Raw genomic sequence first — 27,924 nt, 5'->3', positions numbered from 1 at the left:
AATGGAATTATCCGGAGCAATATTATGGGGTTAGATAGATGAAGAGATGATTAGTATGTAGCCTTGGGATACGAATAGGAGAAGATATAGAAGAATTCGACTGGATATCTGTAATTTCTCCAGTCTTTAGTTTTCAAATATATACATTCAGTGATCTAACATATCAGACTATGTACTAGGAACTCATGTCCCTCCAACATAAACCTCTCATCACTGAACAATAAACGTAGCGTTACCACGAATATCCTCAGAACTGCTACCAACAAGGACAGTGAACCGACCAGGCTCAACAACATACTTCATCCGGGTATTCCAGAGACCAATATCCTCAACCTTGATCGGAATCTCAACAGTCGCAGTCTTTCCAGCAGGAATAACCACCTTCTTGAATCCCTTGAGCTGGCGATTAGGAACAACAACAGAGGCAATATCATCCTTGATATACACCTGCACAACCTCCGTACCCTCACGAGTAGCATGTGTATTACTCACATCAACACTGACAGTGACAGTCTTCTCAGAGGCAGAGATCTTGCTCTTATCGAGCTTGACAGATCCATACTTGAAGGTGGAATAACTCTTTCCATAGCCGAAGGGGTACCACGGCGAGGCGTCACCGAGAACATATGACTGACCGAACACGAGAGTTCCATTCTCATACGTGTGGCCCACGTTACCCATGATGCGTCCGGAGTTGAGGTAGTCGTAGAAAACAGGGAGATCGCCCACGTAACGGGGGAAACTAACAGATAACTTGCCGGAGGGGTTATAGTCGCCGAAAAGGACGTCAGCGAGGGCATTACCGCCCTCCTCGGATGGGTAGAACTGCTGCACGAGGGCAGCGGTTGAGTTTGCGATCCAGGTGTCTGTAATCGGCTTTCCGCTAGACAGGACGACGATTGTTGGTACGCCGGTGTCGGCAATGGCTTTGATTAGAGGACCTTGGGCGCCGACGAGAGATAGATCGTCTGTATCGATGTGTTCTCCAGTTCTTTGTGTTTGTCAGTACTGATACTTGTTCGATGTGTCTTGAAATAAGAATGGTTTGTTTACTCACGTTGCGTTCACTCCGGCCCATATTTCCTTTTGGTCGCGAGACCAGGTTCCGACAACAACGACGGCCACGTCGGACTTCTTTGCTGTCTCGATTGCCTCGTCGAAGCCTGACTGGTCATTGCTCCAGCGCTCGCATCCTTGGGCGTAATTGACTTGGGCGTTGTCGCCAACTGCGGCCTTAATACCATCGAGGGGAGTCACGCCGCGGTACTGACTCTTGTAGACAACGTAGTCACCGTACTATAAGCGTCGTTAATATATATCCCAACTAACGAGCAGATAAGAATATTGAACTTGCGTTCATGTAACCATGAGCCATGGGTCCGATGACCGCAATGTTACTCGACTTCTTCAGAGGCAGAATGTCATCGTGATTCTCAAGTAGAATGATAGACTCCTTGTCCAAGTCTCTCGCAATCTTCACAGCCTCGGGGCTATTGATGAGCTTATGCCACTCGTTCTGAGGCGCAGCAGGGTACGGGTTCTCGAAGAGACCCATTTCGAACTTGACCCGAAGCAACCTAGAGACGGCAGTGTCGACGACCTTAATATCGAGTTTGCCGGACTTGACAAGCTCGGGGATCTTCTGGAAGTTGCTATTCGGGTAACTAGTCAGTGTCTGTATCTGTATCTGTATCGTGTGGATTTCAATAGAGCTTACAATGAGCCACCTCCCATCTCAACGTCGGTTCCTGCATTCAGTAGCTGCGTGGTAACCGCCTCCATGTCGATGGGGTCGCTCTCGCAAAGGTGGAAGTAGGAGCACAGTCTGTCGCTTCCACTGGCGTCGGTCATGACGAAGTACTCATATCCCCATTCTTCTCTCAGGATTTCGGTGAGAGTGTGGTAGTCAGAGACTGCGGGAATTCCGTCATATCTAGAAATGGATGTTAAAATTGTAATCTCAGACAAAAGGACCGGGTTGGACTTACGAGTGGTACGCGGCCATGATAGACCAAGCACCGGCATCGATGATAGCTCGCTTGAAAGGAGGTAGCCACCTGTAAAGGTTAGTCAACTGGTTAGTCAACTGGACTGGTTGGTCAACTGGTGTCAACTGGCGTCAACTGGTGGGTCAACTGGTGGGTCAACTGGTTAGTCCCCCACCTTGAGGCTGACATACGTTGTGCGCAACTCTCTTTCACCACCATGTACGGGACCAGTATTTAGTCCCTGCTCGGGGGCACTGAAACCCGCAAAGTGCTTGACCATAGCGGACACATTCTTGCCCTGTACACCCTTGACGTAGCTATAACCGATTTCGCCGGAAAGAAAAGAGTCCTCGGAAAAGGTTTCTTCGACCTTTTTTGTCTTGTTAGCTTCCTTACGCTGGAATATGTTAGCATAGAGATGGGACTCACCCGACCAAATCGAGGCTCACGAGCGAGATCAACAACAGGGGCGAAGAGCTGATTAACACCAAGTGCTAAGGCTTCTTGTGCGATGATTTCCGCCATTTTTTCAATAAGCTGTACAATACCGTGTTAGACTTCAAGAACAGTATGTATGATAGTGCAAGTATGATAGTGCAAGTATAATAGTCACTTACATCTGTGTTCCACGAGGATCCATAGGCAATGGGTGAGTTGAAGATAGTGGCATTGCCAATCAAGAATCCGTGGATACCTGGTGCAAGAAATATCATGAGTCCGGGATCCAATATAGCTGGAGATTTTATGCCTTTTTGTCCATACCCTCAGACTGAACAATCGCAGGAATTCCCAGAGTGGTGTTGTGGAGGAGATAGTCTTGGGCTCTCTTGACGTTCTCGGAGATCCAATCCCAAGGAACAGGATATCCAACTGCAAGCCATTAATTAGTATTTGTGTTGTCTCTGCGGACAACTAAATAGACGACTTCATACCATAGAACATCCCTGACCTCTCGGCCATTTGTTCTACTAGGCCGGTGTAGTTAAACACTCCTGTGGTTTCATTCATCCATTTCCCCATATCACCTGCACAAGAATCAATCAGCAATTAGAAACCCCCATGGCGGCGATGAAGATAAAACTATACCCTGAGTCAACTGAGACCTCTTATCCTCAATGGTCATCCGGCTGAGCAAGTCCTCCACTCTCTTTTCCACTGGAGCATGGGGATCCTTGTAGAGAGGGCTGGAGGTCGGGGTTCCCAAAACCAGGGCAGCAAAGAACTGCACAAACAGCAGCCCATTAGAAAGTAGATTGGCCACCATTTCGAGAAGATGACGACTTCTTTTCCAAACAGATTGGAATGAAGAAGAAATTCCGGGGGAAGCTCTTCATATAAGGTTATGCCGACCAGCAGTTAAATCCTGTGGAGACAGGTGATTCAGAGTGCAGACATGTCGCATCATCACACCATTTGGTGTCGGAGATGAAGCCGAAAGCTCCAAACAGGATCAAGTTGGTCTCAACGGCTGCAGTAGTGCCCTGCTTGGCATCGTCAGAACCAGGCTAGCACTATCAGGAGACGGAGTAATCCCTCGTCTTATTGGTATGGTGTTTGCTGGAATATCGGTTAAAGTAGTGGAAGAGTTATGGTTCTATTGCCACGACAAAATCCCTACTTGCACAGATACTTAAACCCCCATGAATATTCAATAGTATCACCATAGTAAGATCACCCCAGCTACATACTAGTACTACTTCTATGTAGTCAAATTTTATCGTCCAAAGAATAGAGAATGGCTTTCAATTAACTTCATGACTGGGATCTTCATATATATCAGACGCACAAATAGTTATCGCGTTAGAGTGACTAGTGGATGTCTCATTCCCATTACCATGTCGGCGGTCCAAAGGTCTGACCCTCAGGCAGTACAATTTGGACCGCACTACCTTTAGCATCCAGGGTCGCGAGAGCCTTAGTGTTACCCCACCAACTAGGGAAAGTCGAATTGCTCAGACTGATAGCAAAGAGCATGACGATCAGACATAACGCAGTACCAACATCCAAGCCAGCGGAGATAACATAGTTATACTCCATCCACCAACCACGCCAGCGATTACGAATGAACTTGTTGAACACGAAACCAACACTACCCCACATAAGATATGTAAGAGGAGTTGCAGGGGGGATCATGCCCGTACCGCTGAAAATCAGGGGAGCGTTCAAGAACTTAGCACCGCTCTTGGGCCATTTGCGAGCAACAACCCAGAAAATGGCAGGCAGGGCGAGACCGGCGAGCCAGAACCATTGGAGGCTGGCGTACATCTCGCCGATGGAGAACATGCGCTTGGGACCGATGACACCCCAGATGATGGAGGCGTTGAAGAAGACGCGGCCGTTGGGACAGGTGTATTTGTTTGCTTGGTCGGGGGAGCAAATATTGCTAATGCTACCGAATGCCCAGTTCAGCACTGCTACCTGCACGGTTGAAGACCAGATGCAGGCAACCATCTGTGCCCAGAAGGTGACACGAGGGGGAGTTTCATGTAGTGACCTGTAATCATATTAGGATTTGTAAAACGTCGGGTGAAGGACGTGGGATTCGAAGGGGTCTTACCAAGCTTCATATCTTGACAGAAATACAACGCCTGAGACATTGAAATATAACCGTATGTCTTGAAAAGCATCATGGCCATGGGCTTACCAGGCTGAATGTAACCGACAATAAATTCAGTAATGACGTTCAGACCAAGCTGAATGTTCGTGGTAGCCTGGATCATGCCGATGGGTAGGGTCCACAACAAGGCTATGAGGAGAGAGACGAAGAACGCCCACCAGGAGAGATGGGTGGGGTAGGAAAGCACGACTGCCAATCCAATAACTGTCATGGTAACAAGAACGACGAGATACCACCAGAAAGGTACGGCCTCATACTTGGCCATCAGACGAGAGTGAATATCCTCGTGCTTACCGACATCGCGCATGCGACGATAGATATCCTTCCCGTGGAACAGGGCAACGTGGACAATAACGGCGGCCAGACCAGCAAAGGACAGACCGTAACATAGGGCGAATGTGGTGGACAGGAAAAGGGGGGAGTAGCTGTTATACTTTGCCATGTCGAATGTGTAATCGGAGGTCAGAATACGAGTGACGTTATACACCTGGCCAGTGTTGTCGTAGCTGTTGGAGTCCGACATGGGCAGGAATTTCCCGTAGAAGATGTTGGAAAAGTGCAGTGCCGGGGTAATGATCCAGAACCAGGCGACCAGACCAATAAGGGTGTTGGCAATGGCAAACCAGGGGGACATCATAGGACTGGTCACATAACCTGAGATGATGGACCAATCGAAAGAGATAGGGATCAGCGAGATACCGGTAGAACCTCCGAACAATTGGTTGATAACGACGTGGTTTGGCTTGATCCAAGTGACAAATGCAAACACACTCAGGAACGGAGCGATCAGACCCGGGAACCAATACCAGCAGAAGGCACCGCACATGACATAGAGGAACAAGCGGTACCGGTTGACGGTCCAGCCGGCTGTGTTAGCGGGGTCTGGTTTGCTTAGACCACGATCGTGCATGGCTGTGAATAGAGTTGTGTTGACCAGATTGGAGGGCCAGATCATAGCAGCAGGCTCCACCAGGAAGCGATGCAACATTCCACCCAAGCCGAATCCCAATGTCTGGGTGGAGATGGTGACGAAGACCTCAAAGGGCCATCCGTAACGTTGGCCATAGAAGCCTCGCTGCGCTGTAATGATGTCGAGGGTATACGCAAACCCACCAGCAAAGGTTGCGTTGGCCATGATTGTGACGAGAGCATGTTCTTTCTTGGTGAATGGCCCAGGGTTGAGCTCGCACTTTCTACCGAAAAAGGTGAAGGTAAAGTTGGGAATAGCACGAGCCCAGGCCAAGCCGAAAGGGAACACGACGACTTCAGCAATGTAAGAAGTAATCGTGATGGTAGGGCTGTGTAGCGAGAATAGAGCGTTGAGGCCAGATCCGAGAGTAGCAAACAGGAGACCCAAGGTCCAGGCACGGATAGTGTTTCCAGTGCCTCCTTCATCGTAGTTCAGGACTGCAGCACGAACCTCGGGGTAAGGAGAGTCCTCGATCAGGTCTTCCACAGCGTGGGCCTTGATGTCAACATCTCCAGATGTGAGGGCATCATCCAATTCCTTCTCAATCTCGCTAGGAAGGTTGGGATCGAATTCATGTTCCGCTTTAAGGTCCTGCAGATCATCGATGGTGGCACGGGGCATCTCTGCCACCGATATACCGGTAGACTTGCCCGGCATGGTTGAAAATCAGTGCATGGAATTCATACGAAAGACGCGCGCTGGTAGATATAGTAACTGGATGACTGGATGACTGCGGAGATATACATAAGCCTTATCAGTTCGAGTTAGATTGATGTTAGCCACAACCGGAGCTCCGTTTGGAAGTCCGACGGTGAAAGCACGGATTCCACCTTCAGCCGCCGCTACGACTAGCTACATAGGGCATCCACGTATCATGGGCCAACGTCGCCCCCTCCCCCACAGAGGAAGTGAACGGAGGAGATAACACTGTTGTGTTGTACCACATATGTTGTGATAACCTTGGACTTACTAGGTTATATATATATATAAAATAGTTATGTATATCTTTTTGATCTTCATTATGCAATGGAATTTTAGACTAACTATATACCGATCTCAAAACGAACCATCAACTACCATTGCGAAGACGACATTTGATATTTTGGAAGCCCTTTGTCTCCAATTCACATAATGTTATCGTGTGAGTGGTAGTCCCCGATGTCCCCTGCTTTCCATGTGCTTAGCTTTGGTCTCCACCTCGGAGACAACAATATAATCGAGTTAGAACCCCGGTCTCTTCCAACTAGTTAAATCCCGGTTTCATGTCTTGGACATTCCTACATGAATTCTTTTTTAATTTGGAATATCATTTAAATTTACCTTGAAATTACTCCATATAGTCATCCATAGTAAAAGTTCAAAATATCTGACCAAGAGAAACTGGTCTACACAAGAAACACCAAGACAAAACCAAGAAGCACCAAGCTTTGTTCTGTTGAAGTTGCCAAGGCAAACCTAACTGGGTTTTTGTCGGTGAAATAATAATCCACTAATCCCAATTAGGAAACTCCTTGCCAGCTTGGACTATTCGCTTCAAATCGCCCTACTTATCTTCTAAGAATCACACTATTATCACCCTCTCCAATTGCGCTAAGACCCCGTGGGCTTGACGCCCTTCACATAACCCATATACACACACCAATCACTTACCACTTACCACTGCAACGCAGTGGCGTTTGAATGGGCTGGATTAGCATCAGCTGGGGAACCCAGTCGCCACCATGATAGGGGATGGGGGGGTATCTCTCAAATTCGTATATGTAGCCAAATTCGAAACAAGCGACGTATCCTGTTATCTCCCTTGCCACTTAGGGAACTTATAACTAACTAGTTATTGTTGTACGAAACCAGTTTGATAATTCAACTCGGCCTTAATATGATTGGTCGAACACTCAGACCAAGGATAGCCATCTAAAGATACATACATATCTAGGTAGAGCCAAGGTCAGGCGACATGAGACTTGGGTATGCATTTATAATTAACATAATAATTAACATAATAATTAACATAATAATTAGTGTTATAATATGCATGGTATAATAGAGTTTTAAAAACAGAGGCTATTATAAACAACGTCGCATGCTGTTTGGAAATCTGCCGGGTTGTGCGATCATTCGACATATTGCCATTGGGTAAAACTATGGCAAAGGTGAAAAAAGACATAGCGGGGAAACGGAGAAAGAAAGACTCAAGAGAGATCGTTGGCCATGATTATGGAAGTATAGGGTTAGGCTACTGTGCCCCATAGTAATATTACTGTCTACAACATAGAGCTCCTTATGGGATACATCTGGTTAAACATCCTGTAGTGGTACGTGCTCTCAGCCTTTTGTACCTATGGGGGCTGCCCTCGGATGAGATCCTCCCGAAAACCGGGGGAGAAGAATGATGCCTGGAGATGATCACTATGGTAGATTGAACGGAAGATCAGTCGCTAATAACACCGAGAACTGTGTGGTTGAGGTATACAGCGTGAAAATACAGAAATAGTACATTGATATATTCTTAAACATATACCTGCAGAATGCATTGCCAATTACAAGAAGATAATGATAAGGATCTACCAGAAAAAAGTGACTGGAGGAATCGAGGAAAAAGAGGGGAAAGTGTATGTGCATCGGAGTTTAGGAGGTCTCGAGTTGATTATCGCCGAGCTTCCGTTTCCGTGTCAGGATCACCCGCGTTGTAGCTTGGCTGGGGCTGTGTCTCATTCTCTGGTGTTGGCGTTCCCGTCGCAGCAACACTGTCCGCGGGTTTGGTGTTCTGGGGTTTGCGGAGAGCACCACCCAGCCAGGCAAGCCCACCACTCCACGAGTCACTCAGGCTGCGAAGACGGGTCACATCTTCGTTGGGGTGATGTGTCGGTACGGTATCTATTTCTGTCGGGACAGCTGACGTTGAACGGCCAGCCTCGGCGGGTCTGTCTGCAAGGTTGGTAGCGGACTGGAGTCGAGCAGTTGCAAGTGAAAGCGCCGAATCACCATTTCCCTCGAGGGATGGATCTGTAAAAGCGCCGTCGAGCTGACGCCGACGTCCTAATCTCCGCCTTGTCCGATCCTTGAGGGGACTACCATCGCCACGTCGGATAGAATCGGCGACCACGGCAGTGAAGCCACCGGAAAGTGTGGGAAGAAGAGGCCCAGGGGAGAAACGGTGAGAGATGGAGTTGCGCAGAGCGCGCCGCGATGGTGTTTCAAGGAAAGTCTCGTCGCGAGTAGGGTGGTTGGCTTGATCTAAAAGCGTGGGGGGTTGAAGCACGTCGGACGGTGCCGGCGTTTCCATTGCCCCCCCACTGCTTCTTCAAGACCGGGTGCAGGGGGAACCGTAGGAGGACTGTTGAGGCTTGTGGTGTCTCGTCTTCCTGCTCGGGAGGCGTAACGGGGTGGATATCAGACTGCGGGGTTACGCCAGCCTGATACTGGACGTCTGCCCATGGGTTGGACATGCGAGACGGGGGTCGCAGTGGTGAAGCGTAGTCAAACGATGGAGCAGACAGAGGAGATGCATCGATTAAAGATCCACGAGGCGAAGAGGGTGCGGCGGAAAGAATGCCTCTAGGGGCAGACTGATCATCATCAACTTCATCAGTGCCTTGGCTCAATATAGACCCCGTTGGGGATCGTGGAACGTCATATTGCGGTTCTCTGGGAACGTCTGATGCCTTCGGCAATTGATGGCCAGACGAAGACAAATCAATGCTGTCATGATACCTTTCGCCATTGAGTAAACCAATGGACCCCTCCTCGTCTTCGGGTGAAAATGACGACTCATCGTCGGCGTGGACTCTGCCGCTCGTGATGAAAGAAACACCGAGGAAAGTCAAGAGACATCCACCAACAAATTTCGTCGCGCGCTCAGCCGTTATCGACTCAAAATCACGGTAAAGGACTCCACTTCCGATGATAACAGCGAGAGTGAAGAGAACAAACTGCGTCGGGATCACCTGCGTGGAATCGAAGCGTTGCAGAGCACGATTGATGTATCGGATTTGCATCAATGCACTAGAGACAAGGACGAAGACAAGCAAATAGGTGATAGGGAATGTGATAACATGCCACAAGGTGCCAGACAGAAGCGAAGAGACACCCTTCGTAGAAAGAGCCGTGTATCCGCCTGTTTTACACCAGTCAGCAACAAGACCAAAAAGAAACAAGCTCCTCGAACCAGAATTCCTAGATAGAAACTTACCAAATAGTGCAACGAGCCCAACATCGATAAGGATCGATCGCGAGCCATACTTGTGGCTTGCCCACATAAGACCTATAATCAACGATGTGGTCAACCCAAGATAGAGCTCGAATTCCCATCGTGTGATGTTCGCCCAAATTTCATCAGGTCCAATTTGTTCTTCGGACGATTTAGCACTGAGAACGACAACGACAGCACCGGCAATAGAGACGAGCACGCCCCAGAGATCTCGCTTGCGGAATTTCTCCTTGAGCAGACATGGCGCAATGATACAATTCGATATCAAAGCCACAACTCCCAATGGCGAGACGATCGACGCTGGCGCAAAGCCGTAGGCCATGAAATTGCCCATTTCCCCCACAACCATAAGCACGATTCCAACCCACCAGTATGGAGACTTAAGGTAGGATTTGCGGTTACCGTCTGCGCCATCCTTGCTTCCGGTGCTAGTGGCCCGCGAGCTTGAACTAGTGTTCCTCCCCTCGGTGTCGACAACATCTTCGTCGCGATAAGATTCGAAATCATTATGGTCCGAGTCTCGGTATTGGGCCGGGGATCTTCCCCTCGACCCAACGCGGGTTCCAGTGTTTCCATATTCCCCGCTGCGATTCTTGTCTTGTTCCCATTCCCTTGCGATCCGAATATGCGCGTAGCGTTGTATATTGAGAGCTAATGAGATCAGAACATTTCCGCATAGAGCCGTGATGATTCCAATCAGCGATGACCATTCATGCATGCTTCCCCCGTTATTCCCATCATGTCCATTAGGGGTTTCTGAGGTGGAATTTGAAGGTGCGACGAAGAGTTGGTGGATAGAAGAAGCCGTGAATGTGGATGATCTCGACGGAGAGACTGTCGAAGAAATAAGACCAGGCAGCAGGCTTGCTACCAGCGACGACTGGGAGAATGCCATCCGTTCGTCTGAAATGATGCGACCCTAGTAATCAAGTACTGTTTATCGTGCGCTTCGGCGGGGGAAGCCTTTTTGGGGTGTGATTGTCAAACACCCCTTACACACCCCAGCTCTTCGGCGAGTACGGCCGATCAGAACGAGCCTCCAGATTCCACGGTAAGCATTTGATCTCAAGTCGCAAAAGACCGCATTCTGTTCCGGGTAATCCGACTTTCTAGCGCGAGGATTATCACGGATAAGAGTAATGAATGAATACGAAGGAGTTTAGGCGGCGAGCTTACAGAGCGGAGGCGCGCCTCGGGGCCGCGGAGATGAGTGATATGTCAGCACCAAACAAACTCCCAGGCGCGGTAATTTGATGTGACACAACACAGATGCGAATGGAAACAACACCAAAGACGACGCTTGTGCGAGGCCAAAGCTCGTGCGGTGCTTATTATAGTTATCATTGGCGGTTCGGACGGGCAGTTTCAGATCGTCGGACTCTTGGGGCTCTTGGGGTACGTCATGGAGCAGCAAAAGAGGGGACAATCCAGAGCGAATGTAAGGAGCTTGTTCTGGTTGATGTTGTATGAAACTACAAGGTATATACTACATATTGCATATTTCACAGGCAGCCAGATTCGACTCATTGCAACTTAACGGGACCAAAAATCATATTGAATAGTGTACATCATCTCTAAGTGAATCATCGCTTTGCTTTCTTCTTTTCCGGTCCTTGCCCTTCATCATCACTCAGTTCCGCATAGATGGCCTTTGGTTGTGTTTCCCGGTATGCCGCGGTGAACATAGGGTCCTTCTCCGCCTTATCGGCATATTTCAAAAGTGCTTCACGCGGATCCTCGTCTCGCATGGAAGCGAGTGGAACATGCTTCATAATATGTTTCTCATCTGGGGTGCTTTTGGCGAACGGCGTCTGCACTGGCATATGCGGTCGGCGAGGATCGCGGGAGCGACCAGACGCTGTAAAGCCAACTGTAGGATGACGAGCAGACCTGGTTGCCGAGCTGTAATGCGGAACTCCGTTGGAACCGACAACGACCGAATCACCTGCCAATTGCTGGGTCAAGTCTGGGGTAACGGCAATTTCATCGACATGGCGGAGTTTTGGTGCCTTGGACATGACCGTCGCAGCGCCTTTCGTGGACATGGTCGGGTTATAGAGGACGTGGGTTTCGGCATTGGCGGAGCCCGTGATAATCTGGTTTAGCTTTTCGTGCCATAGAACAGTAATCAAGGGCGACCCTGGCGTCACAGGTGTGACGAGCTCTGGCTTGAGAGTAGCGGGGTTGAGGATATGCAGATGGCCGGTTTGTGAGCCTGTGATGATATTGGCAGACGAAGGAGAGAACTGAATGTTTGATGTCGGGTAGCGGGAAGACGTCGAGGTATGTGTGACGGTTGTGACTGGAGTCTTGAACTTTCTGGTATCCCAAAGCTTGATCGTATCATCGCCACCTCTGGAGATAACAAGCCTTCCGTCGGAACTGATATCAAGACCGCTTGTCCATGTGTCTTTGACATGAGCGTCCCGGATTTCTGCGCTGGGTCTTGTGTATGGACCGCTTCCACTCCACATAACTAGGCTCCCATCGAGACCCGCACCTACCAGAACATCGGCGCCTCCTTGTTTCGGGGAGCCCCATGCGATGGCAGTCATCTTAGTCCGACCAGCGGAGCCAGCCGCCCGTGACTTGTGCACGATCACCTCCCTCTGTGAGCGGCCGACATTGGCATCCCAGATGCGAATTGTGCTGTCCGTTCCAGCAGTGGCGCATAGGTTAGGATCAGATGGGCTCCATGCACCGCAAGTAACCTCAGACACATGTCCTTTGGTATGGTGCAGATCTCGTAGATACATATCTCCCTTCGCAAATTCTGTGAGTATCTCACCATCACGGCTGAGAATCCGTGGCTGGGGAGTGGCAGTGATAGCTAGAACATAACTTGGGGAGAGCGGGTTGAAGGCGGCGTAGTGCACGGCGTGGGTATCCTGGGCCGCCGTCGATTTCTTGGCTGAAGGATCGACGGACTTGAAAGCGCGGAGTGTGGATGGAGTCATAGAGGCAAAGTCATATAGTTTGAGTGTGCAATCCTTAGAACCTGTGATTAGTCGCGCCCCAGAGGGGTCCACGGTCATGGTGGTCACGGCACGCTCATGAGACTTGAGAACGAGCTCATGCGATACGGGAAATTCATCCTCGTCGTCATCTGAATCGTCAGAGTCTTCGTCGCTATTATCGTCGCTGTCTTTTTGCTCATCGTCGCTGCCTCTTGTTTGTGCGCTAGGGGCTGTTATGCTAGTGCTTGGTTCATTGCCCTCGGGTTTCGGGGCCGAAACATTGACACGCTTGGATCGGTCGATCTGGGACTCAACATCAACCGATTTCGCCTGCTTCCCAAAGCTGGAAGGAAAGAACTTGTTGAATGCTTCCTCGTCGAATTCATCCATGATTGGAGTGTGTGCGAAACTTTGCGACAGATGAGGGAGAGGCTTCAACCTGATAGTGAGCGAGCTTGTTTGCACTGTTTGCAACCTTTGGCCGATAAGTCGACGTGCTTGGCGCAGGCAATGCTCGCGCAGTGCCTCTGTATCATAGACGAATTATGTTCTTTAATGTATGTTTACGGATAAATTTGGGGAAATTTTGAAGCGGTGCGCCCTTTAGATTCGTTCGTTACTCGATTATTACAATACACAGGGACCTAACTGAGTACAGGTCTCCAGCGCAAGCACTCTGGCACTCTATCCTCGAAAGAATTTCCAGCGCTTACAAGTAGAGACCCTCCACAGGACCACCGTCCTGCTTAGTCTTCATGATACGCTCACGAGCAGCCCGGAAATCGTCCATCTGAACCCTCATCCGGCGCTCTCTCAGGGCCATCAAACCAGCTTCGGTACAGATGGCGCGAATGTCAGCACCGGAGAGATCATCCTTCTGGTTGACGAACTCCTCAAGATCAACGTCGTCACCGAGAGACATCTTCGATGTGTGCAGAGTGAAAATCTTCTTCTTGGTGTTTTCTAAAAGAATTGTTAGTAAGCCACGACAAATCAGTAGGCGTCAAGAGCATCACTTACGATCCGGACTCTCGAACAGAATCTTACGGTCAATACGACCAGGTCGGATCAAAGCTGGGTCCAGAGTTTCGATCTTGTTAGTGGCCATAATGACCTTCACGTCACCACGATCATCGAATCCATCCAGCTGGTTCAGAAGCTCCAGCATGGTTCGCTGGACTTCTCTCTCACCACCAGATTGTGATTCGTATCGCTTCGTACCGATAGCATCAATCTCGTCGATGAACACAATTGATGGGGCATGATCAGCAGCAACTGAGAAGATCTGGCGAACCAAGCGGGGGCCATCACCCAGGTACTTCTGAATCAGCTCACTGCCAACAATCCGGAGGAAGGTTGCGCTGGTCTGGTTGGCAACAGCCTTAGCAAGTAGCGTCTTTCCGGTACCTGGGGCACCGTAAAGAATAACTCCCTTGGGAGGCTTGATACCCATCTCTTCATACAGCTCGGGGTGTAGCAAGGGCAGCTCCACGGATTCTCGAACTTCCTGGATTTGTTGCTCCAGACCACCGATATCAGCGTATGATTCCGTGGGCGCCTTGTCCAACTTCATCACCGAGACAAGCGGGTCAGACTCCTCCGTCAGTACACCGACGACAGACACTGACTTATGGTGTAGAAGAATACTGGCACCCGGCTCGAGGAGATCTTTATCGACGAAAGACATGATGGAGACGTAGTACTCAGGGCCGGTGGTACTTGAGACAATAGCATGGTCATCATCAATCAACTCTTCTAGGTTGCCGACACCCATCGGGCTACCTCGCATGTCATCGACTCGACTCCGCTCATCGGCGTTCCGATCCATCACATCCAAGTCACCACCTCCCCTGGCGGGATCCTGGGTAGCCTGGGCTTTGGCCTTGCGCATTCGTTCCATGTTCTCAACGTACTCTTCTTCTAACAGCAGGTGGTCGTGAACACGCTGCATGCGAAGATATCGGAGCTTGCATCGCGACGTAGGGTAGATATCGGGGAGCTTGGAGGCAGTGCTTGGGCCGGCAGCCTTGCGCTTCTTCTTTCCAAGACGAGTGGTAGGTGGTGGGGGTGGTTCGTATTTGGGCTTGTCCTTCTGGTGAAAGAAAGATGGTCTCAGCGCTGGTTGTGTAGTAGAAACGAGTAGGGAACATACCTTCTTATCCTTGTCATCACGTCCATCGCCTCCAGGGCCACCGCCCAGGTTAGACTGCTGTTGACCCTAGTTTTAAATGTTAGAATGGCACATCGAGATGGCCAACCCCAAAGGCTGGTAACATAGGGACACTCACCATGTTTGTCAGCCACCGAGAGGGAGACAATCAGAGTCCCTGGTGTGAAGTTGCAAATGGAATAAAAGTAGGGTGAGCCCCGAGCCTTAGTTGGTATGGAAAGATGGGGAAGGCTAGTCGAAAGGGATGGATAGATAGTCAATGCAGATGTGGTGGTATCGCCGAAGGTCAGACGCTGGGCGAGCTGGAAGCTGTTAGGACCACACGTGACTATTTATGCCTCAGGCTGCAACTGCGTCATTCTCGCCTTGTTGCCTTAACACCGGCACCTTGCTTGTACCGTTAAGACATTCTCGAAGACAAACAAAGAAATTTATATCTACCGAGGCTCTATACTGAGATTTATTTTAAGAAGCCCAGTCTTAACACTCGTGTCTCTTTGTCTCGAGGTCAATATCTCACGTGCATACATATATAAAAGGGGACAGGTGACAAGTATTTGAGCTCATCTCTCATACTGATTCTCCGTATAGTTCCCCTCCTTACATAGGTGAGTTCCTCGTTTACCTTGATTTGCGATTTGCTTTCAATTCCCTAGAGGATTCCGTACTCTGGTTGTGATAGCTTTCTGGTTGATCTGGAGGTTTCCTAACACCCATCCTGCTACTATTAGCCCCACTTCGCCCTCCTCTCCACGGCAGTTTCGCTCTTGTGCAGTCTTTTGAACAAGGCGGAAATATATCTATTTGACCCCACAATTTACACATCAAGTGGTCTTATCCTTCAACATCTCTTATTTGACCTCTTTCTGGAACAAATCCTCCAATCACCATGTCTAGCAATCGTATGCGTCGTATTGGAAAAGAGATTGCGGACATTCACGCCGATGTCCACTCTCAAATCAAGGTCGAGCCATTTGGCAACCAGGACGATGTCACTCACCTAAGGGGTTCATTCCCAGGGCCACCTGGCACCCCGTATAAAGGTGGCACCTACAATATCGATATTCAAATCCCCACCGACTACCCTTTCCGCCCACCTACCATGAAGTTTGAGACCAAAGTGTGGCATCCAAATGTCAGCAGTCAAACAGTCAGTGCCCTCTTCACGATATCCATATGAAAAAAAAAGGAACTAGGTTCTAACAGCCAATGTAGGGTGCAATCTGCCTCGACACCCTTTCCAGTGCTTGGTCACCAGTTCTGACTATCAAGTCTGCTCTGCTTTCGCTGCAATCTTTGCTCAGCACACCCGAGCCCAAAGATCCCCAAGATGCTGAAGTGGCTAATATGCTTCTCAAGTCACCCAAGGAGTTTGAACGTGTTGCACGCGAATGGGCAGTCGTCTATGCTGGAGCTCCCGTGGGTAGTGCTGACAATGGAAGCGGATCAAGCCTAGATGACAACCGGCAAGGAGCTGGCGAAGACAGTCTTGCAAAGTGAGTTGTTCTTCCCGCCATTTGTTGGGGATTTCTACTGAATGTTATTTATAGATATGATGGATACAACAAGAATTTGATCGACCGTTTTACCAGCATGGGCTTCGACGTTGATCGTGTTGTGGCTGCTTTCCGACATGTCGGTGCTGACCGACGAGCAGGTCAAGACTACGAGTTGGAAGAAGGTCGTATGGGTGATATTGCTGCCCGACTGCTCGGTGAGTGATGTATATTCTAGTGTTTGCGGTGGATTCGGGAAGAAACGCGTCAAAGCAATATGTGCATGTATGTATTATCTGGCACTTGAGACCTTTCTCCTTTTGTTTTGGTCCTTAGCTCTTGCGTCTTTTGATCATCGGGGTTTCTGTATTTGCTCTCTTGGTATGAACTGACTCAACTGAGTATGACCTTGGAAGGGGGAGTGACCTAAGTAAGCTACATCAATAAATATACAATACGCTAGACTCATGTGCAACTTCTCCCCGTTTAGATCAACCATCATAGCGATCCCATTTGTAACGTTTCTACCGTCTGATAGGCTGTATGTATTACCCCTAATTGAAAAGAACAAACATTAATATCTCCTAGGCCTAACACCCCAACGCTCAGTCTCCCTATCGAGGTACATACCTTGACGGGCCTACAGTTGCGAAAGAGAATTTCAACAATATGCTTATATCTCATGCCCATCGGGGGCCAAATGACGGCCGTGAAGGGCCGTGCACGATCTATTGGTCTGGCATCTTCGAAGCATTCGGGTCCCAGGGCTTTGTCCTCCAGCACACAACCGACGACCAACTGAAAAAGGTTGAAGGTGTAGCGGAAACGTGGAGGGATGAATGCCACGCTGAACTTTGGGGTTCCCGGGCTAAGTCGATCATATTGTTGGTATATTATTTTTATGACGATGTGACTTCGATCACGTACGCTGGAGTAGCGAGCCAGTTTCATAGACGGCTGGTGCTTTCTGGTTCGATTATGCGAGCCCTTTCGAGATCGCCAACTGCGATCGAGTCTGGCATCTGGTGAATCATGGAGTGACAAGGTGGGAGGATACCTCCTGCCGACAGACCTGACTGTAGGCGATGAAATTCGATATCAGGTGGAGGTTGTTTGTTGGAGGCTGGGTATTGGACAAGTAAAGAGGAGCATGCCCGGACTATTTTATAGTCACCATAATGATATAGTGATGGCATGAACTACTGAACTACGTACGGGTTTAAGGACCCAGTTTGGAGAGACTGGCCTATAGCCTTGCCTGCATCTAATACCTTGGAACTTACCGTTGTGGAATACTAAATTACACTCGTCTTGTTGTAGTTACGCTATGCGTTGAGACGACTCATTGGTCACATATGAAATGTGAATAGATTTTATTGGGTGGTTTAGACATGTCATACTTGTGCATGGGTTTTAAACGATATTCGAAGCAATAAAATAGGACAAAAAAACCAAAGTGATAGTTTGATGTTGTTGTAGGCAACTGGGCAGAATTGAAGTGAGGGTCTTATCGATAAGCACCAGCTCTGACCTCTTTGATCAATTGCTGGGCTTGAGAATTGTCAAATACTTATTCTCATATATAGAAAGGCCCTGCAATTTCCACCTCTTCCTACTTGGAATTTCTCTTTGGTGATACTCTAACTAGCCGGCTGTTACCTCCGCCCAAGAATACAGGTTTCTAGCCTTTGATCCTTCCCAGTCAAGAGCACCAACACCATGATTGAAGACGACATTTACCGTGCCTCGTCTCAGTACCGACTATGGTCATACACTGAACCATCTCTGCAATCTCTCCGAGCCTCAACAAATGCCGTTGCCAGCGAGCGCGTGCGCGCCGCTTTGCGCAGATCGCGCGAAACTCATCAGTCGACCGCATCCTCCGCGGCGGGAACACCACTACCGGACAACAATACGGAAATCAAGAACAAAGATGAAAAGGATGTCGAATGCTTGACACCGGAGGAGGAGCTTGTACTCGTCCGGTATTACTGCGAGAAGACACTGGAGCTGGGAGAGACATACAAGCCACCAATTCCGACAATGGTCCGGGTACGTTGAGCTCTAGGGCACTTCATGCTCTCCTTGAAAGTCATCGCAAATAAAGCCCAGGAAGCTGACTTCTCTCATTCTGCGCATACAGGCCACCGCGATCCAATACCTCCGCCGATTCTACCTAACCAATTCACCCATGACATACCATCCAAAGTCGATCATGGCGTGTGCACTCTTCGTCGCGACCAAAACCGATAACTACTATATCTCTCTTCGGCAATTTGCAGATGGAATTCCTGGCGACACAACCACAGAGGATGTCATCGCACCAGAATTCCTGCTCATGCAGGGACTCCGTTTCACTTTCGATGTACGGCATCCATTCCGGGGACTTGAAGGCGGCGTCATGGAACTACAAGCCATCGCACAAGGCCAAGGCCAACCAGCCCCCCATCTACCGCATGAAACCGCCGAAGATCTCCAACAAGGATTGCTATCCATCGCACCTCCTCCGGTTCCATCGTCCTCAATGTCAGATCGAATCGCCCGGGCCCACGGTACAACTCGTGAGCTGCTGAAATCCGCGGCGCAGATGACGGACGCCTACTTCTTGTACACACCATCCCAGATCTGGTTTTCCGCGTTCTTACTAGCGGATCGTCCCCTAGCCGAATTTTTGCTGGATGTCAAACTTGGTGGTCCTGTCACAGCCACAGTCCCCGCCCCCGAAACAGACGAAAATGGCCTAGTAAACCCTCTATACGAAATCCGCTCCAAGCTACATCATGTTTTGAGTGAATGCTCTGCTCTTCTCCAATCCTACACACCACTCTCCTCCGACCCCGCGCAAATGAAGAGCCTCAAGCGCATCGCAAAGAAACTATATCATTGTCAGAACCCCGAGAAGGTGAATCTAGCCGCCGCTCAAAAACGGGAATCAGCCCAACCATCTACCGCTGTTCAAAGCGATACCGGGGTGGTCACTTCGGAGAGCGAAACAGAACGTCTAGCGAAAAAGCGGAAATTGGAACAAGAACAGACCGTCCGTCAGGATGATGATGTTTTTGGTCCGGAGTTGGTCACCCAGCGAACAAAGCAGTAATGGCCATGCAAGCCATTGAATCTAAATACACAAAATATTTTAATATCAAATACCAGAACCGACAACACTACTAGATACACCGAACGTTGGACTACAAGACCTTACTTACATGTAGCCTACAAATGCATAAACAAAACCTGAAATACTATATTCAAAAGGGCAAATGATCTAGAATATCCACCAAAATATCAGCAACCATCAGAGGTGCCGCATCACCGGTAGCAAGCTCATGTTTAACCACGGTCAATTCCCACTTAATCGAGAAGCAAATATCCTTAATAGGAAGCGCACCCCAACGGATACGCACGCGGTTATCATCGCGGATCCCGAATCCGCCAACCTCACCCAGGAACCCTATTTGAATGACCCGCTCACTCAGCTCCTCTAGTCGTGTGTTCATCTCCTCCATGTCAGGACTAGGTGATGGACTCAGCAGAGCGAAGACTTGGCATTGGAGCTTGTGGGTGAATGTTTCGCAGGCTTGTGTGTAGATCTGTCGGAAGTTATGGGGTTGGATGCGGGCTCCGTCCATTGTGTGCTTGTGGGTTGTAGTTATGTAGTATGTATGTATGTATGTATGTATGTATGTATGTATCTAACTCTGTGTATGTAGGGGTTAAGGTTAATTAATGGATTAGGATTAGGGCTTAACTGGCTGGTTTTGGGTCTGGTTGTAGTTGTATAGCTGTGGAGAATGAGATGCTAGATGGGATCGGATTTGTGGTGAGATTCGGGTTGTACATATTTATATATACTGTTTTGTTGGGGATGACTTGGATTTGGTTCTTTGTTCGAGAGATAGTGAAGAAAGACAATGAGGGATACTATGGCCATTGTTGATGTTCTTTGTCTGGTGTCTGCATCGCCACGGTGTGTTCTATTAGTAGTGTTGGGATAAGAATAACACAAAAGAGAAGAAAGGTATTGGCAATTCTTGGATCAGACCTATGGCCAGCCATCCTTGAGGTCATGACAACATTGATGATGAGGAAGATTACCTAGAATAGGAGAACATGGAGTATCAAGAGCAAGTTTGAACCATATATACAAGTCACACCATATGCCAAAACTGAGATATTACATCCTATTCTTCAATATAGCGAGAATCACATATATTTTAGAGTGGCATCCTTCATATTCACCTCGGAAGAGAGGACTAGGTACTCTATCAAGGATGCATGAACAAGACAGGAAAGCGAAAAACAGACGGATCGAATCAGGGGTAATGAGTTCATAGCAAACGCAGAAGTCCAATCCTCCATTACCCAAAATCTATTCGGAAAGGGAGGAAGGACAAAACGATCTAACGGACAAAAAGAAAATAAATGAAAACCATCCCAATCCAAGGAACCTTTTGTTGGAATGTCCCTTTTGCGGGAACCAAACTTTTAGTGCCACGATATAGGCATTTGTATTCCTTCAGTTCTCGTCTAGCATTTCGTCATCAATAGGGGGAAAAAAAGAAGTTGAACAAAGTTGATCAAAGAGAATGTAAAGCCCTTAAACGGCACCAGCAGACAACATCTTGTTACGGAGGTGGTTCTTGTAGTCACCGATGGAGCCGTCCCAGCGGCGGATAGTCTTGTCCTCACAGACCATGATGTCCTTGGCAATCTTGTCCAGGAGACGGAAATCGTGAGAGACAACGACGACACCACCACTGAAAGCGTTGATGGCATCGGCCAAGGAGTCAATAGTGGGGATATCGAGACCGTTGGTAGGCTCGTCAAGAAGAATCATGTTGGGGGACTCAATAGCCAGCAGAGCGAAGACAATACGAGACTTCTGACCTTCGGACAGGGTACCCATGAGGGCAGTCTGGCCCTCACCACTCAGACCGTAGCGGCCGAGCTGCTGGCGCCAGTACTGGTAATCCTGGGACTTCTCGGGGAAGCGGTCACGAACGAACTCCAGGGAGGACTTGGTGAGATCAAGCTGCTCGGCGGAGTGCTGACTGTAAACACCGAGCTTCAAGTGAGTGTGACGGGAGACACGACCACCGATGGGGCTGAGCTTGCCGGTCATGAGACGGAGCAGGGTAGACTTGCCGACACCGTTGGGGCCGACCAGGGCGGTACGGGAGTCCATGTCGACACCGAGGTCGAGGTGCTCGTACAGAGTGTCATCCCAGTTACCGGAGTAAGAGAAGCTGACATCGTCGAAGGAAAGAACTGGGGGAGGAAGCTTCTCAACATCGGCGAAACGGAAGGTGAAGACACGGTCGGCAACGACGGGCTGAATGAAACCATCGGCCTCCATCTTGTCAAGAATCTTCTGGCGAGACTTGGCTTGACGCACCAAGTTAGCGTAGGTACCAGCGGAAGCAATGAACTTCTTGATGTGCTGGATTTCTTCCTGCTGCTTGGTGTAGGCCTTGCTCTGGTTGGTCTCCTGCTCGCTACGGGTCTTGTGGTAAGAATCGTAGTTACCACCGTAGTAGAGAAGCTTCTGGCCACGCATGTCGAGCATGGTGGTGCAGACACCGTTCAGGAAATCCATGGAGTGAGAAACCAGGATCAAAGTACGATCCCACTTCTTGAGGTACTCCTCCAGCCACACACAAGCCTCCAAATCCAAATGGGCAGTGGGGTCATCAAGCAAGAGCAAAGAGGGCTTGACGAACAGGGCCTTGGCGAGGGCCACACGCATACGCCAACCACCGGACATGTCCTTGGTCTTCTTGTTGATGGTGTTCTTGTTGAAACCGAGACCGGTCAGAATGAGGGAAGCACGAACATGGAAAGTGGAAGGATCCATCTTGTCCATACGCTGTATAAGATAGTTAGCTTCTGCTCTGGAACCAAGGAGAGTAAAACTCGAAAAATACGTACGTCATATAGGTCTTCAAGGATAGGGCTATCAGGGCCAGTGTCCTCAAGAACCTGCTCGGCCTTCTTCTCCATTTCATCCAACTGGCGTTCGGCCTCACGGACAACCCAGTCAAGGGCACCGAAGTCGGTGGGAGGTGCACCCTCGTTCAGAAGGTAGATATCGACGTGCTCGGGAACGGGGTACTCGCGGGCAGCAATGGACTTGAGGATAGTGGACTTTCCGCAACCGTTCTCACCGAGGAGACCATAGCGACGACCGAAGGTCAACTCGAGAGTGGAATCGGTGACCAGGACCTTTCCGTGGAACACCAGGGAGCAAGAGGTAATCTTAACATCGCGAGAGGCGGGCAGAGATGACAGCACACCAGTGGTGACACGATCGGACAGACCGTGCTTATCCATTTGGGCTGTGAGCTTATCAACGGCGGACTGATCCTTAGTGGCGGGCGCATCCTCAACGATGGGGTTTCCGTGGGCATCGAGCTCGACCTTGGTGTCCTTCTTAGGCTTCTTCTCGTCGGCACGCTTGGCCATGCGGGCAGCCTTCGAGGCGGAAACCATGATTGCGTGTATGTGACGGTATAAAAAAAAAAAGGGGGAGTTTAAAAAAAGAAGTAAGGGAAGACGGAAAGTAAAGGGAGGGAGAGGAGAAAGGATGACACTGCAAAAAGAGATTGAAGAGAAATGCAAAAAGACTGAGTGGATCGCCTGGCGGGGCGGACAGGGAAATGGAGGGGCGTAGGAGGCAGTGGAGTGGTTTTTGCCCTTATCGATAGAATGATAGAAATGATAGAATCCTATCGATTGTCAGTTTGAGAGGAAATAGTTGAAGAAAGGAAAAATAGAATGTACCCTTTTCTCACTTATAAATTTATTTCTTTTTGTTTTAAAGTAAAAAGGTGAGTTGGCAAAATCCCAAGGGTTTAAGAACTTTTCAAACAAAAAAAAAAAAAGAAAAAAAGAAAAAAGAAAAAATCGAATCAGTGGGCCGTCGAGATAAAATGAAATTTGATTGGGGAGAGACGTCACCGTAGTGAATGCCTAAGGTGTCCAATTTGCCACTTGGATTTGTGTGATACGCGACTGGACGATAACAGGAGGGCTATCTTGCTATTTTAAAGAGAGATAACGAGATAAACATGAAGATAATATTTTAATATCTAGGGTCTCCCCCTTTTAAAGTCTTTTAAAGTCTTTCACTAATCTTCAGCAACACTTCTTGCTCCTCCGCCGAAAGCAATATCCCATTAGGCACCGAAATATCACCATGTTCTACAATCAACCGACGAGGGGCATCAGTCAGACTATCCTCATAATGACTAGGAACACTAGTTGTTTCCTTGTGGGTAGCATTTTCAATATTCCCTCGAGATGGCGATAGAGGATGTGACGTCCACCAGTACAACGGATACCGACGCTGGATATTGTTGATTACCACAGCCGCAGCCTGCATAAGCATGACTCCAAGCAACATGACTGGGAACAGAAACCAGCCCAAAGCAACAGTCTCAGAGTGTGTCACTGCCAGGAGAGCAGTTGCACCCGCCGGCGGGTGTGTAGTATTGGTGAGAAGCATGACGGCCGTGGTAAGAGCACAAGCAAGAGCACCCCCAAGCTCAGTATACGCTTCAGCACGAGGATCTAAGGCGAACAACTTCGATATCCCGACACCAAAGAAACAGGCAATGACCTGGCTCAGGATTGCATTACGTGGTTGTGCGAAAGGCGACTCGATCGCTCCGAATTCAATAACTGCCGCTGCACCCTATTATCCAAGAATCATAAGAGTCAGCCTTGGGTCATTCTTGGTCCACTCTCTCTGCCCTAGCATCAAACCCGCCCATAACTCACAAAACTGCCAACAATCGCCGTCGCATCACGCGCTTCAAAAGAAGGAACCCGTTTCGAAACAGATGCCACCAAGGCCACGCCACAAAACGCCCCAACTATCGACCACAACGCGATCAAGATATTGCCTATTGGTTTGGGAGGTTTGTCCCGGTATCCAAGCATATGTGCAATCGGTCTTGGTATGAGATGCCATCGTGGTGCTGGCACAAACGGATTCAGATACCGATCGATATCGAAATTCCAGGTCGTCGGGCGGGATAGCGTTACCGGTGCATGTGGGGGAGATGGTGCCATGCTGGACTGCTGCGATGGGCAAATATGTTGTATGTTCTAAGGCTCTGGTAGGGTTTCTAGTGATTCTGACAGCAGCACCAAATCTCACGAAGACATCTCACTGTGGGGTTCAGCCTTGTCGGGGAATAAAGAAAGAACCTTCCATCCACCGTATCCCGGGTCAGCTGGTTAGTGAGCAACACCTCATCTGCGCCGGTTTAACACGCAAGCCTTTCTCTCTTTCTCCGCGGATGTCAAATCTCCGACGTCCCCAAGGTGTTGTTGCCAGGTCCAATTTCTTGTCCACTCAGCGGATTTGCATTTAGTAACATAAACTACCGTTTGGGATTAGCGGCTTGGCATAGCGTCATTGTCCGGCTTGACGATATTTCCTATTTCGTCAGCATCGTATAGATGTGTACTCCATGGCTTCATTCTTGCTACAATTGAGTATTACAAAGTAAGAAATAGAGTTGACTTTTCCCACACAACGCAGCTCTCCCCGCTATGTGATATATGCCCAACAACAAGAGCATCCATCTATACTAAAGAATACAACATAGTGAGATATCAAGAAAAAGAATCAAATCTTCCCCCCAACATCCCTCAAACACTCCTCCCCCTCCCCAATAACCAACGGCAACCCAACGCACCAAGCGCGCGGATACTCCATCCCCCACTTCGCCATAAGCGCCCTAAGGTCCGCCTCATAACCAGGAACAACATTAACAAAGACCCGATCCCCATGGGATCGCGGCTCAGAATGCACCGCGCCCTCGTCCTCGCCAACCCGGAAGAAAACACACTCCCCCGTCGACGCCTGCACAGTTCCATGTCTGCCCAGCTCAACGGCCAGCCGTGCTCGCACTGACTCGGCCGCCATGGCGCAGCCGACACAGCGCACGGAGACGCAGATGTGGTTTGGGTTTGCGGTGCGAGCGGCTGTTTTCGCGGCTTGTTGAGTGGCGCGGGCTAGGTGGTTTGTTGCAGGTGGGATGAATAAGGTTCCTGGGCCTAGGAGGGTTGTTGTGAGTTTCCAGTTTGTTGGGGTTGGGCTTGTAGATGGGATTTGTGCGGTTGGGGGTGTAGATTCTGGGCAATGGTCATGATGGTTGGTTTGTGGATTTGAGGGTGAGATAGGATTTGAGAGGTCTTGGTTTGTTGTTGATCCTGTCCGGGTGGGTTTGAGTAGATTAGTGATTGGCGATAAGAGCGATTCACGTCTATGGTTTATTGGTGGTTTGAGTGGGGAGAAGAATAAATCGTCTGTGTGCCAACGTGGGGTATCGAATTCGTTCGATCCTTTGCTTGCTCTGATTGTGAGCCAGTAGTGGGATTGGTTGTTTTTGGTGAGGAAGTCGTGGACATATGCTAGGAAGGAGAATAGGGAGGGCAATATTGAGCCGCTGAGTGTGACTTCTGCCCAGGTATTAAAGGAGGATGGCAGGTTACATGATTCAAGGGTCAAGAGGGGTCCGCAATAAGTCCATGAGGACGAGGTGTTGAGAGTAATTGGTTCATCTGGTGGTAGTAGTTCTTTAGGCTGGACTGGATATGGGATGAATCGGAAATCTGGTAGCGATTTAACGTCCATTTCACAAATATCTTTTTAGCTCAAGATTTGATTCTTCAGGGGGCCGTGGAATAATTTCCAAAGCCTTCCGTTCGTATAAGAGAAGAATATGCTCAGACCCCTAGCTCGTGCATACCATGTGACGGTAAGAATCCAGTCAACGGCCGAGCAGTTAGGGGGGGTCCGTTTGTTAGGCAGCAATATGAACATCGAATATCCAGATACATATGTAGATTATTAGACATAACTAGTTAACTAGTTTTGGCCGTTGAAATGCTTTTGTGTAACAATATTAAGTATTTAGTTGTCAACTGGGTATTTTGTATTTATTGGAAGAATTTTAAAATTTCATTCCAAGGCTTCAATTTAGATTGCCTTTTAACTATCAGGTATATCATAATCATTATTGCATTTTTTTACAAAACCCGAGCTTAGACGTCCAAAGTACGTCCAGTGCGGGAACTCTCACGAGCCAACTCGATCAAACGAATGACCTCGCGAGCCTCCGCGCCACTGGCAGGGAGATCGCCCTCACCATTAAGAGCGCGAACAAGCTTGCGGTAGTACTCGGTGTAGGTGGGGGGCTCCACGGTGGGAACCACCTCCTTGAAGGGCTTGCCGTCCCTGATAGTAGTCAGAGCACCATAACGCTCGCTTGGCTCACGGCCGTAACCCTTATTCTGAGGCATGATGCCAGCCTTGAGCTGATCTTCTTGGATATCAAGGTGGTACTATTCAATCATGTCAGTTCTTATTTTTTTTCTTTATGTCGTAGTCTGCGGAGGTAGATGCTCTTACCTTCTTGAAGCTACCCTTGTCACCGCGCACCCAGAAGCGCAGCTGCTCGTCCTCGGGACTGACCACGGTCGCCTTGGCGGTAACCAATAGGCCGCTGGCATAGTGCAGCAGAACGGTGAAGGAGTCCTCGTATGAAGACAAGTTGGCCTCCCGGGCGGAGCCAATGAAACCGGTCACCCGCGCGGGAAGACCGAGGAGGTGCACGGCCTGGTCGAGGAGGTGGGCTCCAAGGTCGTAGATCGCGGAGCCACCAGGGATGACCTTGTTCTTCCACTTGTGAGAGTCGGAAGCTGGCTCCTCGGGACGGTGGCGGTCGAAGTGGGTCTCATACTCGGAGATGCGGCCGAGAGAGTCGTTCTTGACGAGCTTGGAGAGGGTCACGAAGTCGGCATCGAAGCGGCGGTCTAGGGCAGGTATTAGTAGGGGTCTTCATAAGCTAGAGTCTGGACGAGGACACATACTCTGGAACACGGCAATCTGCTTGCTGTTCTTCTTCGCAATGGCAACGAGCTCATCGGCTTCCTGGGTGGTGGGAGTGAAGGGCTTCTCGCAGACGACTATGTTCCATGTTAGTTTCTATATCCAATTGCTATTCGGGGACTTCTGGGCACTTACCGTGCTTGCCCGCCTCCAGCGCCAGCTTGGACAGCGCAAAGTGAGAATCGGGGGCAGTAGTGATGATCACTACGTCAATTGCGGGGTCCTGGACCATCTCCTCCGTGGTACGGAAAGACTTGATACCGGGGTGATCCTTCTCGGCGTCATCATCTTGCTTCGGGGTGCGCTGGACGACTGCGTAGAGCTTGAGTTCGGGGACCTCCTGTACGAAGGGAATGTGGAAGATCTTTGCGCTGAAGCCGTAACCAACAACGCCGACATTATAAGTCTTGCTAGCCATGATGGATTATAGGTTGAGATTTTAATTGAGGGAGAAAGTAGGAGGGACAGGGATTACCTGGGTATTTATATTGGCCCCGGAAATCATTTAGCGGGGGAGAACGTGGGAAGGTCCTGGCGACGGCAACACATTGGCTCAAGTGGGGGTCGCCCCAAAGGCCGAGTCGGTTTCCCGATGTGGGAAATGTTCGACTCAACT

The 27,924-nt window shown here is 49.3% G+C and overlaps 12 protein-coding genes across 12 annotated transcripts; 2 read left to right on the top strand and 10 right to left on the bottom strand.

Moving 5' to 3' along the window:
* Window positions 1-210: 210 nt before the first annotated feature.
* N7516_008755 (uncharacterized protein) lies at window positions 211-3,252 on the bottom strand (the record flags this gene model as incomplete). The annotated part of the gene is made up of 11 exons (XM_057221474.1): window positions 211-991; window positions 1,058-1,296; window positions 1,355-1,652; window positions 1,718-1,933; window positions 1,989-2,057; window positions 2,180-2,385; window positions 2,418-2,525; window positions 2,606-2,682; window positions 2,751-2,858; window positions 2,921-3,013; window positions 3,075-3,252. 11 exons carry the CDS (start codon window positions 3,250-3,252, stop codon window positions 211-213), a joined length of 2,373 nt encoding a protein of 790 aa, XP_057071746.1.
* A 566-nt stretch (window positions 3,253-3,818) lies between these two features.
* Window positions 3,819-6,232, bottom strand: N7516_008754 (uncharacterized protein; the record flags this gene model as incomplete). Its single annotated transcript, XM_057221473.1, has 2 exons — window positions 3,819-4,482; window positions 4,572-6,232. The coding sequence occupies 2 exons, from the start codon at window positions 6,230-6,232 to the stop codon at window positions 3,819-3,821; spliced, it is 2,325 nt and encodes a 774-aa protein (XP_057071745.1).
* Window positions 6,233-8,219: 1,987 nt separating this feature from the next.
* Window positions 8,220-10,677, bottom strand: N7516_008753 (DUF803 domain membrane protein; the record flags this gene model as incomplete). The annotated part of the gene is made up of 3 exons (XM_057221472.1): window positions 8,220-8,809; window positions 8,835-9,689; window positions 9,765-10,677. The coding sequence occupies 3 exons, from the start codon at window positions 10,675-10,677 to the stop codon at window positions 8,220-8,222; spliced, it is 2,358 nt and encodes a 785-aa protein (XP_057071744.1).
* Window positions 10,678-11,365: 688 nt separating this feature from the next.
* On the bottom strand, window positions 11,366-13,129 carry N7516_008752 (WD40 repeat domain-containing protein; the record flags this gene model as incomplete). Its single annotated transcript, XM_057221471.1, has 1 exon — window positions 11,366-13,129. The coding sequence occupies one exon, from the start codon at window positions 13,127-13,129 to the stop codon at window positions 11,366-11,368; it is 1,764 nt and encodes a 587-aa protein (XP_057071743.1).
* Window positions 13,130-13,448: 319 nt separating this feature from the next.
* On the bottom strand, window positions 13,449-15,030 carry N7516_008751 (proteasome regulatory particle base subunit RPT2; the record flags this gene model as incomplete). The annotated part of the gene is made up of 4 exons (XM_057221470.1): window positions 13,449-13,702; window positions 13,760-14,831; window positions 14,892-14,957; window positions 15,028-15,030. 4 exons carry the CDS (start codon window positions 15,028-15,030, stop codon window positions 13,449-13,451), a joined length of 1,395 nt encoding a protein of 464 aa, XP_057071742.1.
* Window positions 15,031-15,798: 768 nt separating this feature from the next.
* On the top strand, window positions 15,799-16,631 carry N7516_008750 (E2 ubiquitin-conjugating protein UBC1; the record flags this gene model as incomplete). Its single annotated transcript, XM_057221469.1, has 3 exons — window positions 15,799-16,059; window positions 16,125-16,405; window positions 16,460-16,631. The coding sequence occupies 3 exons, from the start codon at window positions 15,799-15,801 to the stop codon at window positions 16,629-16,631; spliced, it is 714 nt and encodes a 237-aa protein (XP_057071741.1).
* A 1,493-nt stretch (window positions 16,632-18,124) lies between these two features.
* On the top strand, window positions 18,125-19,502 carry N7516_008749 (TFIIH complex kinase subunit CCL1; the record flags this gene model as incomplete). Its single annotated transcript, XM_057221468.1, has 2 exons — window positions 18,125-18,457; window positions 18,549-19,502. The coding sequence occupies 2 exons, from the start codon at window positions 18,125-18,127 to the stop codon at window positions 19,500-19,502; spliced, it is 1,287 nt and encodes a 428-aa protein (XP_057071740.1).
* A 151-nt stretch (window positions 19,503-19,653) lies between these two features.
* N7516_008748 (uncharacterized protein) lies at window positions 19,654-20,034 on the bottom strand (the record flags this gene model as incomplete). The annotated part of the gene is made up of 1 exon (XM_057221467.1): window positions 19,654-20,034. The coding sequence occupies one exon, from the start codon at window positions 20,032-20,034 to the stop codon at window positions 19,654-19,656; it is 381 nt and encodes a 126-aa protein (XP_057071739.1).
* Window positions 20,035-21,002: 968 nt separating this feature from the next.
* Window positions 21,003-22,894, bottom strand: N7516_008747 (ATP-binding cassette family ATPase ARB1; the record flags this gene model as incomplete). Its single annotated transcript, XM_057221466.1, has 2 exons — window positions 21,003-22,271; window positions 22,334-22,894. The coding sequence occupies 2 exons, from the start codon at window positions 22,892-22,894 to the stop codon at window positions 21,003-21,005; spliced, it is 1,830 nt and encodes a 609-aa protein (XP_057071738.1).
* A 625-nt stretch (window positions 22,895-23,519) lies between these two features.
* Window positions 23,520-24,478, bottom strand: N7516_008746 (HPP family protein; the record flags this gene model as incomplete). The annotated part of the gene is made up of 2 exons (XM_057221465.1): window positions 23,520-24,098; window positions 24,185-24,478. 2 exons carry the CDS (start codon window positions 24,476-24,478, stop codon window positions 23,520-23,522), a joined length of 873 nt encoding a protein of 290 aa, XP_057071737.1.
* Window positions 24,479-25,040: 562 nt separating this feature from the next.
* N7516_008745 (uncharacterized protein) lies at window positions 25,041-26,051 on the bottom strand (the record flags this gene model as incomplete). The annotated part of the gene is made up of 1 exon (XM_057221464.1): window positions 25,041-26,051. The coding sequence occupies one exon, from the start codon at window positions 26,049-26,051 to the stop codon at window positions 25,041-25,043; it is 1,011 nt and encodes a 336-aa protein (XP_057071736.1).
* A 410-nt stretch (window positions 26,052-26,461) lies between these two features.
* Window positions 26,462-27,726, bottom strand: N7516_008744 (putative NAD binding Rossmann fold oxidoreductase; the record flags this gene model as incomplete). The annotated part of the gene is made up of 4 exons (XM_057221463.1): window positions 26,462-26,761; window positions 26,829-27,232; window positions 27,290-27,385; window positions 27,444-27,726. The coding sequence occupies 4 exons, from the start codon at window positions 27,724-27,726 to the stop codon at window positions 26,462-26,464; spliced, it is 1,083 nt and encodes a 360-aa protein (XP_057071735.1).
* Window positions 27,727-27,924: the final 198 nt, after the last annotated feature.

Source organism: Penicillium verrucosum (genome assembly GCF_028828655.1).
Source record: "Penicillium verrucosum strain IBT 35672 chromosome Unknown utg000003l_segment0_segment0, whole genome shotgun sequence".
Classification (NCBI taxonomy): Eukaryota; Fungi; Ascomycota; class Eurotiomycetes; order Eurotiales; family Aspergillaceae; genus Penicillium; species Penicillium verrucosum.
The sequence above is the reverse complement of the archived record's forward strand: the minus strand, read 5'-3'. Positions and strand labels throughout refer to the sequence as shown.